Raw genomic sequence first — 14022 nt, 5'->3', positions numbered from 1 at the left:
TCTGACTTATTTCAAATGCTGACCGAAAGCACACAGAATAGGAAATGTAATTTGCTATTTGAAATTACTGCTTCCTTTTAAAACTTCTAACAGTCACTTGACATGATTAATCAGCTTGGGGTTCCCAATAACTACTGTATTCTACTGAGTTGGTAACTTTAGGCTGAGATTAGTCCTTCATATTGCTTTCCAGATATTGGCTGCTTTAATCGTTATATGTTCACATCATCTATTTAGAACAGGTTTGGGGGTTTTTTCCCCCTTTAGTAAAGGCAGGACTTAGGAAAGTGAGACTTGAATGACCCATGTAGATATATACTGTAAAATTTCTTCATTTGTTTAAAAAAAAATTAAAATCTTTGTTGTCCAGGTCTTGCATTCTCGTATCAGCAATCAAACTATTACACAGGCGAAGATAGGAGCGTTTCTGGATCATGCCATGAAAAAGGTATGTCAAAAACTGTAGCATGAGATAAATTCAGAATTCTTGTTTGAGGCTTTTTGTTATACTTCTAAAGTCAGTCACTGATGGGCAAGAAATAAGCTTATTTGCTGCCTTTAACTGAGGTGAAACTTAAAAATCCATGTTTACAAGTAAAAAACAAACATATAGAGAAGTATCCATTTAATTTAGCTTAGTGTAGACCAAACAGCCCTGTAGTTACTTGTTCTTGTTGTGACTGCAGGACATGGAGCAACAATATATTTGCTAATCCTAGTAACCATTTGCTTAACTGAGAAATAGCTTGGAATTACTCCTCCATCTTTCAACCCTCCCTACATGTCCTGCCTTTTGCTCTTCCTCCTCCTCCCCACTACCTTGCCTTCCCCTCCAAAGAAACCAACCCTCTGTCAGTCTTCTGTCAGGATAATTAGCACTGTGGGGTGAAGAATGCACATCTGTATAACGCCCTGTGGAATGCCACCTCCATCTTGCGTGGGGCCTTTGAGAGTCATCACAAGTCAGATGACAGGAAGCATTGAGATAGAGGTTGACTCTTTCTGACACGTCAAGCTGTTATTTCTCAAAGTAACTCTCTTGTACAAGTTGTGTCAAGGCAGTGTATGTATTGTTCTTAGTCTAAAATCAACACCATTTACTATGTGCATCTCCCTTCCCAGAAGAAGAAGAATTAACTGTATGAGTTGATTCCTGTCATGCTGTTCTGAACAGTCCTATACATGTCTAATGTCTTACTGTTGCAGTGCATAGGTATTTTGTTTTCAGCTGTAGTATTTTGTTGCCTTCATGCTAAAAGTCTGAACGTCTCGGTCATTTAGATGCTGATGTAAGAACACTGGTGTGTTTTGCTAATGATAAACTTACCAACTGTGGCACTCCTGTTCTGGAATCTTTGTACTGGGAAAGACAAAGTGCTAATAACTTGCTGAGGATTTAGTTAGAGAAAGGTCATTGAGACCTGTGTATGGCGTGTAATTCAGTGAGGAGTTTGGCCTGAATTACATGGAAGTAATGTTATGCATGTGCATTGCAAAATAGGGGTGATAAATACTCTCACAATTATAGATTCTGTAAGGTACTCCAAACAAAGAGGTAATTTATCCTATTGGTATCTTCCAGTTCATATTGAACCATAGGTAGAACCTTCCTGTGTGAGGTTGTTTTGAAAATCTGGAGGAAAATCTCTGTACTGATTAATTTTTTCAATACACTACTGTAATGCCAGCTGTACTGCATTAGGACAGTACTACTGTAAAGATCCTTATCTGTTTTGCTGCTTTAATCCTAGCTGCATGTTTCCTACTCATGCATGCATTTGGGCTGCAGACGTGTAGGTTGGATTGGACATAATTTCAGTTGTTGCTTTTATGCTTTAAACTCTTCATAAAATTGGGTAGCATGGAATGCTGAAAATATTAAAAGCTAGAATGTAGGTGTTTCTAAACCATTTCAAACTGCTCCATCTGAAAGTGGGTGTTTTACATAGCTCTGTCCACCTGTCAATATTTTAAAGTTTTGCTATTTCTCCTCTAGGATGAGTGTTTGGTTTTTCTGTTACAGGTAAAAGAGTAGGAAGGAACATTCAAGGTATATTTGACACTTCCTCCATTCTTCCACCTGCCCTCACTTGTTGCTTGCTATTTTATAATCTTTAAACAGTGTCTAAAGTGTGTCACTTGTCAACTTCTGTAAGACAAATAGATAACTAAAACTAAGGAAAAACAATTCTGAAACCTTAAATTGATGGGAATTCTTGATGTTGGATGTAGGACCTGGAAGCACATCTAAGTACAATTTAAAAGCTGCCAGACCTTCACACTGAACATTTCTATGGATCTGTATTGATGTAATTTTAAGACTCTGAAGTGGCTCACAAGTGTTGCTTCCTGAAGCAAGCTAACCATTATCACTTGTCAATTTTAAGGGATTTTGCGGTCATAATGTAACAGTCACATGTGTAGCGTGTGAGCAACAGCTGCTACTAAATTACAGTTTAGACTGTAAGTCGCATCAGTTTGAGTAAGGTAGAGCAGGTTGAATGATCTGCTAGCAGTCACAGCAAAGTGTAATTTGTATCTAGTTAATAAGGTAGTATGCAAGTCTGGGTTTTGGTTGTTCGTTTCTTACCAAAGAGCAGGCAATTCTGTCTTCCTGAGACACCTCTTTGTGGGTGTTTTCATCCTTTTCCCTGACTCTCCTATAGCCAGAAGATCCTCTATGGCTTGTGCTTAATGAAGCTGGATTGTACTGGCGTGCAATTGGAAATAGCACCTTTGCTATCACCTGTTTGCAAAAAGCATTTAATTTGGCTCCACATGAGTATCAGGACATCCCTCTGGTCAATCTTGCTAACCTCTTGATTCATTATGGTCTTCATTTGGATGCCAGCAGGCTCCTGCTGAAGGCTTTGGCCATCAATGCTTCTGAGGTAAGATGATGGTTTTTTGCGTTTGTTCAGTAGTGAATGTCCTTCATTATTTTCTAAATATATGATACTTACTTGTGATTACTTACCTGTGCATGCAGTTTAACTTCCAGCTTGTGGTTTGAAACAGATGTTAATTTTCATTTTAAGTTCTTGATCACACTGGGGGTGATGCTGGTTGATGAGAATATAAACATCTAGAGCAGAAGTTCTTCTAAAACAGATGATAGACTTTTTGCCTCCCAAAACCTGTATTATCAGCAGTGGCTCCGAGGAATCTAATCCTGGTGCTTTGGCAACATTTTCATCTAAAATGGAGATCCATAATGCTGTCAGCATTGTATCTTGATTTTTAAAACACTTAAAGTAGCACATACGTCACCAAGATCTTTGGCTGTATAGAAATCTTTCTGTGCTACTTGACTTCTTATTTATACAGTTTTATTTGTCCTTAGATTTCATCTATATACCTAGAAGAAAAGCTGTGTTCTAGTTTTCGATTAATTTACTTCCAACCACAGATTAAAAACAGGTTTTTGTGTTTCTGAAAGGTAACATTATAAACATTTTGTAGGTTGTCACCTATGTCACATAGAAAGTTGCTGTATAAACTGTTTAAACTACTGGACTGGCCAGAACAATAATGAAAAGGGGGCGGGGGGTGGGGGAGCAACACCTTTTCTCTAGGAATTAATTTTGGTCTTATATTTGAGATGCTTCAGTGAGAAGTTCAAGTGACTTTTTCCCATGCTGCTACCTTTGTAGTTAGATAAACAGAGAGCTTAAACCTGCCAGGCCCTCAGTGATCTAGCATGTAAAAAAGCTAAAAATAGAATTAGCTTTTTCAATACAGCTTCCAACAATTGCAAAATTGTTCCTGGATAGGAATCTAGCCCATTTTGGGTGGCAGGTAAGAGTGCAAAAAGGAACTATAGAAAGAACTATGTTTGAATGACGTGCCTTGAGAAGAACACTTGAAAGCACAGCCTTGGAGGGGAGGAGCCCAGGGGATCCTTGGGACCATGCTGTGTGAGTACGGCTTTTTTTCAAAAATATTGGTGAGTCCTACCTCATTACACTAATGCCTGCTCCTATTTTTTTCAGGCATTCTCAGTCCTGTAATACCTATTGTATCAAAAAAACTGGAAGGAGAATTTGTACTTGAATAGTATTCCTGGAATATAATGGAAAGCAAATACAAATTAAAAAGAATTATAGCTACAGGGAGTGAAGGATGTGCTATATTAGCAAAAGCTTAAAAAAAAAAATCCTGTTGCTCAGCTAGCACCTTTTTCTGAATGATAATAATGTATTATTACATCTACATGCAGCTTGTATTATTACGTTTTCTGAATGTAATAATACAAGCTAAGATGAGTTTGAAAAATCTTAAGCTACTGATCAGTCTCCACATTTTCAGATAATGAATGTAAAATTATTTCAGTGGAAAAAATGACTGCTAAGTTACAATATTATAGTCATTATTCTAGCATTATACTGTTAATTGCAGCAAATTACTTTGTGTAAGTAAAAGACTTCTCAGTCAACAAACAAAATGTAATGCTTTACTATGTGCCTGTATTAAAGTGTTAATTAAATTGTACCCAGTGAAAAAGTGTTTATAATTTGTACTTTTAAAAAAACTCCATATTTTAGGAAGACTAGCCAAAAGCAGTGAACAAAAATATTAAGTTTTATAAAGAATTGAAAGTAAACATAAATGTATACCCCTAAGCTCTTGTGACTGCTGTTTTCAGTAACCTAATTCTGCTGGAGTAAATCCTGAACATTCTTGACAAATGAATGCATCTGTCCTGATAGAACACTAGTAATATTTTTACATTTGTGATGACTTTTAATAATTCTAAAATGTCTTCAAGCATTTCAGTTTATTTCTTTGCTACTCTGTATGATGGGTTATCAGTAAGTATTAAATCCATTTCAGCTTGTGTGTATTTAACAGCTGTTTTTCATTGTAGGAAGATGGAATCCTGAACATAACCTTATGTCAAAACAGCTTTCGTTTAGCACCAATGCATCAAGCTGTTAGTTCTCCCTTCTAAAAATAAGCAGTGTCTATTTAGGAAGTATTCTTTATTCTATTCTTTCCAGATGAATTTGGGAGGGTGTGGATTAACAGGGGTTTTTCCTAGTTGGCTTCAATTTTAAACAGTGCTGGAATATGTTGCTTTTTTCTTTGCAGCCCCTGACTTTTTTGAGCCTAGGAAATGCGTATCTGGCTCTGAACAACATTAGCGGAGCTCTGCAGGCCTTTAGACATGCACTGGATTTGACAACCAAGTGCTTGGAGTGTGAAAGCAGCCTGAAGATGATCCGCTGTTTGCAGTTTTATCCTTTTCTATACAACATCACTTCATCTGTGTGCAGTGGTAAGCAGCTGCTGAAAGATGGACCACAAGTGAAACAGTGTCTGTCTGCCTTGGGTGTTGCACCTGAAATTCATGATTACTCTACTTTTTTCCCAAGGATCCTCCCTTTTGCTTTATAGTGCTTTCTCCCTATAAGAACCAAGGTTGAGGCACTGCTTTTAATGGAAAAGGTACAGTCCATTAAGAAGTGCTTGAGGATGAATTCTTAAATATCTAGAGGGCTGCCACTGAGTACAAATTACTTCCTGAGTGTGTCAGTAATACCTTAACAGCCTCACTGATATCTCTTACTGGTAAAGGAGGAATGCTGGATTCAGTATTTATGAAAGTGCACAACTACTACTGCTAGGCTAATCAACAGCCCCTTTGTACATCCTTTCAAACTTTTAGAGTCGGATATGTTTTCTTAAAGCTGAAGAATTTGGTGAAGAGCAATTTAGTCTTAATTCATATCCTTTCAGTGTGTTCAGTACTTTGGATGCCATTTTCTAGTGTTCGGTCTTTACAGAATAGATTATATTGTGTCAGCATTATTTTTTTTATATGGGGTCTGTGGTCACTGCTCTTAACCCTCCAAAAACCTGTAAGAATGACTTTGAATCCAATCTCTCCCAAAAAAATACTTTAAAATATTTGAGTTAGAATGCTTTATTGTCCTTAGTGGCTACTTGTATTAAAAAAAAAAGTAATAGCTTTTGGAGATGGATTCTTTCATTTCAGTGAATCCCACTGAATATTTCAAGTATTTTGTCTGTACTTGCATATGGCTAATATGCTGCTCATGAGCAATCTTGAAGAACATTTATGAATAGATTTTGTAATCCCTTCTCTCTCAAATTGTTACTAAGGTATCTTTCCATCTAATCTTTCCTTTGTTTTTAAATTAAAACTTCACATGAGAGAAATGCTTTTGATTTTTAGTGTTGCTAGGACTTCCTCTAAATTATTTCTTTTAATTCCCTCTCCAGTGGAAAGACATAGCAAAACCTCCTCCGACTTAGCATCTAGAATTAGCTGTTTAAACAGAGACTAGAGGCCATCATATCTCCTGGTACAATATTGAGGATGCCATTGTAGGTGAAATTCCAGGACTATGCCATTAGCATAATACCATCTTTTATGGCCTCATGCGTTTTTGCTCTGATTGACAGCACGTCAGTTGTGCAGACAAATGGATGCTGGTTGGCTAAATGTAGCGTAATAAGTGTTGTTATGGCCCAACTGATGGGTCTTTTACTGACTTGCATGATGTCAACTCTTACACTGGTACCTTTCATTGAATCTCTTAACATCAGATTGCCCTTCTCTGAAAAATCCTAACAGATACCATAAGCAGTCATGGAATTTGCACGTTTCATCACAAGAGACACTTTCACTGTTCTGGGAAAAAAGTCAATGTTTGTTTACTTTTTATGAGGATCTTCTTTAAAAATGGCTGTAACAAGGTTAAAGTTGTTCCAGTCAAACCTTAATGATAGCCACTCTATTTTGAAGCTAAGCAGAAAGTAATTTAGGAGTATATTCACATAACTGAGATGGTAATGAGCAATGGCTGTATTTGAACCCCAGAGTGATCTTTTACATCTTTCTTTTGTATGCTTTTCTTCCTTGAACTTGTAATACTTAAAAAATAGACTCCTCTAGTTTGGCTGATTCTTGGCTGCTGTTTGCATTGATTCCTGATCCAGGATGTTCATTCTGAGGTCAACTATTACTGCATATGCTATTTAGGGAGTTTGTGCTTCATGAATGTGAGGAGAAACCCGTATCAAAAGTGCTCATAAGAAAAGTGTTATCTTTCCTTTTTTTGCTAGCTTGGCCACAGGTTAACAAAGTGAGCATGAATATTTTCCTCTGGTACATTGAGGTTAGTTTTGTTTGTTAAGGAATCCGTGAAGCTGCTAAATCAAGAGAGCGCTGAATATGCCTTAGCATGTTAATTTGCTCATTAAATTTCAGTATACCAGTATTTAAGTATTTTACTCTATATTTATATTTTTGCCTTTTTCTGGGACTCTTCCTGTCTTAATATTTCTTTCTTTTTATAATATCTTTCTATTTATAATATCCTCTAGGTCGTCTTTTGTCTGAGTACAAGAAACCTGAAAGTATGAACCTGACAAATAGTGTAAATGTTCTTTGTACATTCTTGTGCAGAGTGTAAAATAAATGTACTGGTTTATTCAACCTTGATGACGATTTGTGGTTTAAGTCAAAACTCAGAATTCAAAAATGGGAAGATAGATTTGCCTATCTTATTTTCATAAGGTTTGGGGAAATACTTTTTTTTTCCCCCCCACTCTAAACTTCAACTGACTTGAGGGGAACCTTGATAGGCTGTATGAAAGTGAGGTTAAGTCTCCAAAACCAGAATTATTTCAAGAGTGCGTACCCAGAAATCACACTTCACACTTACAAGTATCCTGAAATTTTGGGATTCTTCTGTTCATCCTTCAGTCCAAAGAAAACAATTGAAAAGAGATTTTAAGTTTGAATGTTAACCTTACATACGTAACGCAATAGTATATAGTTACTCAACCACTACGTAGAACCTAAAAATGCAAACTGTATTTAGATGCTAATATCTAACATTACCTGTTGCACTTACAGCATTTGTTAAAATGTTAATATCATGTAGACTTACAAGATTGATAAAGCAATGTAATCTGCTCTTGTTTGGCTCCATGATGGACTGGAAGGCATGTTTTGATGACAAGATGCAAACTGAACACTACTTTCACACACCTTTCTGAATGGGACTTTAGGTATAGAGCTAACACAGCGCCTTTGTATATACATGGATCAAATGTATGCTTGACAATCCTAGTATCACTGGATTGTTACTTGAGGAGATTTTCACAGCCTTTCAGATCATGTGTTGCTGCTTGGGGACACCTGATACTGAATTTAGTTTGTCCTCTTGTTATTATGCACTTGATGGCATGTCATAACTATTTATAACCATCTCCCTTGAGATGGATGTGTTATGCTGAAAAATTTACCAAGAAATTAGAATGTCAAATGTTGTCTCTGGTTTTAATATCTTGTTTTGATAAGCATTCATTTAGTATTTCTGAAAGTAACAGCAGTAGTGCTGCCTGTGCTTTGGGTTGTAGGCCCATGATAGCTGTCTTTTTGCTTCGCCTGTCAAAAGCCTTTATTCACAAGAACTGAACTAACTAGCGAGACACGGAGTTCCTTGCTCTGCTGCCGTGAGCCATCGGCAGAATCCAACAAATGGTCAGTGGGAGTTATATGCTAGCATGGGATGGAATATGGTATCAAAAATCTGAATTTATAGTCTGATTTTTGATTACAGTATGTGCCTGGTGTATATCTCAAGGGGGTGAAATAGGAATTCTCTCAAGCATGTTGGGACGTTTGCTGTTAGCATAGGACTTTGGAAGTGTGATGCACTAATGCTGACTTGTTGGGTGCTTGCTTATATGCTCCTGTCTGTACTGCTGCCTGGTACTATTCTTTTTTTTAACTTACCTCTCTTCTAGATAGAAATTTATATTTCAAACCCAAGTCACTTCATGCATGTGAGTAGAGGAATTAAAAACTTTACACCAACACTTTTCTATTTAACTTCTGCATCCTATATTGAAGTTTATATAAATGTTTGTTTTCATTGTAAAAGGATTTCTAAATCTGCATAGGTTTTTGGTGTTTTATTTTTCTTACGGAGGAGATGGGTGAAGTGTCCAAAATTTGGTACAACTGTATCACGTATGACATGTATTTTAGGCAACTGCAGGAGTTCAGTCAGTAGCAGCTAATATGGATGCTATAGAGCAACAGTGCTGCAGTGGTACATGTGCCTCCATTACTTGGACCGACAGCTCACATACTGCCTTCGTCCCAAATGACTGACAAAGTGGTTGGGAGACTTCATTGTTATGGGATTATCCTGTGGTGGTCCTTCTAGAGGTGACTTGGCGGTGTTAAGGGTGTTGCTACTGCACAATCAACTCTTACGTTACTGCCAAGTCAGTTCCGGAAGCATGTTAAGTAGCAGAAACTTTATGTTGCTTGACGTACACCTAAGCAGCCATATCTGACACACAAATAATAGGACAAAGAGACTTGCATGACAAGTGTAAAAAACTTAATGTGAAAAATATGGTCAACTTTGAGCTGCAGAAACAAGATACTTTGGCTCTGTGCTGCTCCTTAAGCCCATAGAGAAAGCCAGTGTTATGCTATTGAAGTGGTTCATTGCCAGGATTTGTTTTGCACGTTTTTATGGCTTAAAAAATTGCAAGTAGCTTTTTTCACATGGTAAGGTCTGTAGAGGAATATCCAGTTAATGCCTAAGAGATTGTTCCTCTGGCACTTCATTGGCTGATGTGAACATTCAGATGTTGTCAAGCCTTATTAAAAAGGTTGCAATATACCAGAAGCATATTTTTAGTGTGATGGTCAGCTGGCTGTTGAAACGTGCCAATTTGTTAATTGCTGTTGCATAGGACTTTATCTTATGTGCGTAAACAGAATTGCTGCTGGACAAGCAGAAGTCACTTGTACTCAAAATATTTTTATCTGACTGACAGTTCATATTCATTATGAGCTCGTGCACTTCCCATTCTTTTAGACAAGATCAAAATTCAAAATCTTAAACTTTTTCAATAGACTGATGGTATTCAAAACAGGAAGCACAACTTGTTTTGAAGCTTCACGTTTCTTTTAGTCTCGCTGTCTTTCATTACTTGGCAGGATAATGCTTTTACAAAAAGCTTTGTGCTGCTCTGTTGGAAGTAGAGGCATTCATACATTATGAATGTATGTGCATGCCATCAGGATGTCTGAATGCTTTTATGTAGTGTGTGTGTTTGTGAAAGCAGTGCATACTTCCTTTATGACTTGTTGCTGTATACATACAGAACTAGCTTAATGATCCGCTTTAAGTATGGTTTTAGTGCCCTCTCGTGGTACAAATACCCTATACCACATGAAATCAAAGGTCTGGTTTTGTTTCATCTACCTCCTCTTAAAATAAAACATGGGGAAAAGGTATTTGATCTTTTAAGTGTATGTATTTTCCTTTGTCCCCTAGCACTTAAGTTCTTAAGAAGTTAATAAACTTAGACCTTTAATCAAATTGACCTGAAGGGGAGAGGTTGACCTGAAAAGAGGATCTCTGCTTGGAACTCTTAATAGTAAGCTTACGGACAGATTAAATAACTTGCTTAAATCAACATCACAGTTTAAGCCTCTGACTTTAACTTAACAGCTGCAATCGCTTCATGTTCCTTGTAGCGATTTCAGATACACAAACACTAAGCAAAAGCTTCGCATACTTTTTCTTTAAAATAGTGTGTTAAAATGTAGACATGTGAAATACTTGGCATTTTTAAATGCACCTTTCACTTACTTGGAGATCCCCTAGAAGCTCTGACTGACTTGATAGTCCCAGCAAGGGGCTGCTAAATTTTCTTTGCATTTGCTATTGCATGAGATCCTTTTTAGCCGTTTTTATCGTAATAGCATTTCAGTTTACTCCTCCTCAAGCTGCTGTGTCTTGTTCCTCCAAGGAATGTTCATCATTTACAGTGTTAATAGGTGGAAGGAGGGGATGTTTATTCTTGGTGTGAAGGGTGTTGAGCCTAGCTCAGAATTTAATCTTGTTTTAGTTGAAGCAGAAGGCCAGAATCTATACCAATTGTATGGGCTTTCAAACTGAACACTACCGTATGTTTAAAATTCAGCTTTTTCTTTCTTTGACTTGTGTATCATGTAAAGGCGGAATACTTGAGTGCTTCCGAGCCGTATTTAGACTACCACAAATGTTATTACTCTTATTTATCTGATTATATTAATGAAAGGGATGGGATCTGTGACCATTCATTTCTCTGTTGCTTCTACTCTCTCTCCATTGCCTTATGGGAAAGTTCATCTGTACAAACAGAATAGTCAACCCTGGCAGGGTTTTTGAACAAGCAGAATTCTATGAAGCATGCAAACAGCTTGTCGGAGCTCTCAAACACATCGTGGCAAATGTTTGCATTGTCATTTAATAGTAGCAATAGAGAAAGCGGGTTCTGTCTTAAACTTCAGCGGTTCTAAAATCAATGTTACCATCTGAAGTGAAATACACAGTTGCTTATTTCGACCCCCTGCACACATGCATGTACCCGTGTGCCTGCTGTTCACTCTGCAAGTTCCACTTGGGACCTAAAAATCAAGCTGGGTTATTTCTCCCCCTCAAGCATCTCTGGCAACGGAGATCATGTAGCGTCAGTCCACCTGAAAGATCTGTTGATGCTGCACAAGTGGAATCTAGGTCACCGTGTTTGGGCTCTGCAGTGCTAAAGGAGTAAGAGGAGGTTAAATTTTGCTTGTGTAGAATGAAAACATCTTACTGAATGCAGGCAGGTGGGAGATGCAGAGAATGAGGACTGCTTTTTGTCCTGTTGGAGGCAGACGTCCCTAGGGGCTGGGGGGGTCAGCAAATGTTAGACAGTGCCTCTGACTGGGAGATCCTGGAGAAATCTTATGTGAGAATGTGTTCTGTGGGAGTAACATGACCCAGTTATTCTTTCAGTTTTGTGCTACTGTTTCTGCACCACTTGCCCAGTGAAGGAAGAAGCAGTTCCTACCATTCCCCTTTGCTGCAATAATCATGGCATTCCTAGAATTTCAGTGCTGTGATCTGGGAGATAGTTGACCAGATGCAGGCTTTTTGATACTTTTTACTATTTATTTGATTGGGTGCCAGATGTATAAATCAGATCTTTCCCTGAAAAGGCTGTGTCTAGTGTTTCTTGAGCGGCTGAAGGAAGTTGAAAGTGAAGGACCTCAGCCTGACAGTGCCATGGCAAGCTCGCTTTACAACCTGTCTTTCTTTTCCAAGCTCCATGTATTTTTCTTCTCAAAACTATGCAGAGATTTATAGATTGAGATTCTTCAATTTAAAAATCGAAGAATGTGGTACTATGCTAAACATAGCATATTTAGCTACACCAGTATCCAAAGGCTGTGTGCCCGCTGCTCATGCACATTGCTTCCAAGCTACTGCTTGCTGGAAAGCCACTATGCATCTTAAAGGCTTGTGTAACCAGCAAACAAAGCGTGCTGTCTTAAGTATATCTCAGTTGCTCAAAGGTCATTCTTTTGCATTTGTTAAACATGCTAATGGGTGAATTTGGTCTGCAGCTTCTTTTTATGCTAACATTAGGCGATTTCTTTACATCATGCAAAGTCTGTCTTGGTAGCTTACGTACTTGCTGTGCCTATTTACAGCATGACAGTGTACCTAACAACTTCTCTCAACAGTCATCAGTCTCGCTTTGTGTCATGTTCTGTCAAGAATGGTATGCCTGCAATATTTAGTGTTCTGTATTCATCTGTGTCTTCCCAGGGTCAGAAGGCCACAGGCTAGCAGAGGGGGAGAAGAAAGTCATGGCCTCAGCTGCAGGAGTAACTGAGGAAATGGGGATAGCATGGTGGAAGGGAATTTAGAATTGTAGGACAGTTCAGTGAGAGTTTACTGACACAAAACTATTAATATATGAAGGAAAAGCAGTACAGTATTAAACTAAATATAATATGACATTTCCCATTTTTATCTCCCTTTATAGTGCAAATGATTCTTCAGTTATATGTTATCTGGATCCTTCAGTTACTTCAGCATAACTACATGCTCATATAGTAGGAGGAGGATCATCAGGGGTTAGAGTGGAAGGGAAAAGGTTCTCTTTCCAACTAAATTTTTCAAAACCTGATACCTTCAGTTATCAGATGTATTAACATTTCTCTGCAATGTTTTTGTTGCTTTTTTTGTGTGATATAGACAAAATGAGACACACTTGCTACTGTCTGTGTCTTCACCTCTTTTTAGGAGGCTGCTCTTGCTAGTGGTGGTTTCTTGTATGTAGCTGCTAAAAATTCTTACTGAACCTGAATAGTGTGCACTGTCTAAAGCTTGGACCTTTTTAAACAGGTCCAACAACTGCATATTTTAAACAGCCTTTTTAGGAGGAATAGTAATTCCCCACCTACACCGCCAGGAAGATGTAGTTGCACAAACAACTTAGAGCAAAGCTGTACAGACTGAATTAGTGAGTTGGTTAAAGCATGTTTGGAAGAGAAAGAATGTGGGGTCCCCCACATATGGGAGAACTGACAATGCATAGTTTAATGTCACTAACAACTTGCAAAGACCTTGAAAGCTCTATTCACTTGGCTTAAATCTGAGAACTTTTAAAGTGATGATGTGTAGCCTCAGCCTGTAATGAGTCATGTTGAGATTGTCTCAAAGCAGCATACAATGCCATGTGCTCAAATTAAAAAGAGCACTGCATGCTGAGCCATGGAGTGCCAGGCACTTAACTACCCCTGATCTGTTTACTTTATTGGTTTGTTTTTTTCCTTTCAAGGTTGGTTGCCTGGTTCATGTGAGTTTGTGTTGTGTTCTGGCTATCCTCAAAGCTTTAAATCTATCATCTGTTCTGGCTACTAGTGACTGAAACTAGGACAGCTCAGAGTTTCCCTGGACAAAGACATTGATGCTCCTTGAACACAGCAGTTTTGGGGAGGAGGGACATTCTTGCAAAAATTCCTAGTCTTTCTGCAGGCGCTGTTCTACAGCTTTGTACTATTCTGGCAGTGTGAGGAGAGTATTTTCCTGTTGAATCCTAAGCTAGGGTGGTTGGCAGTATTCTTGTCAAACTTAACTTTCTGCAGGTATTCCTTCCCTGGACTCAAAAAAGAGGCTAATCCAATTCTTGTTCATCACTCCC

The 14022-nt window shown here is 38.1% G+C and overlaps 1 protein-coding gene across 1 annotated transcript in view; it reads left to right on the top strand.

Annotated features, from left to right (window-relative positions):
* Positions 1-14022, top strand: part of TTC17 (tetratricopeptide repeat domain 17) — a 61861-nt gene that overhangs the window by 26770 nt on the left and 21069 nt on the right. Inside the window, exons 14-16 of the mRNA XM_082001092.1 lie at positions 371-448; positions 2667-2891; positions 5092-5278. Coding sequence (XP_081857218.1) covers positions 371-448; positions 2667-2891; positions 5092-5278 — 490 coding nt within the window. The remainder of the gene's footprint in view (positions 1-370; positions 449-2666; positions 2892-5091; positions 5279-14022) is intronic.

Source organism: Phaethon aethereus (assembly GCF_964289735.1).
Source record: "Phaethon aethereus genome assembly, chromosome: 5".
Taxonomy (NCBI): domain Eukaryota; kingdom Metazoa; phylum Chordata; class Aves; order Phaethontiformes; family Phaethontidae; genus Phaethon; species Phaethon aethereus.
The sequence above is the reverse complement of the archived record's forward strand: the minus strand, read 5'-3'. Positions and strand labels throughout refer to the sequence as shown.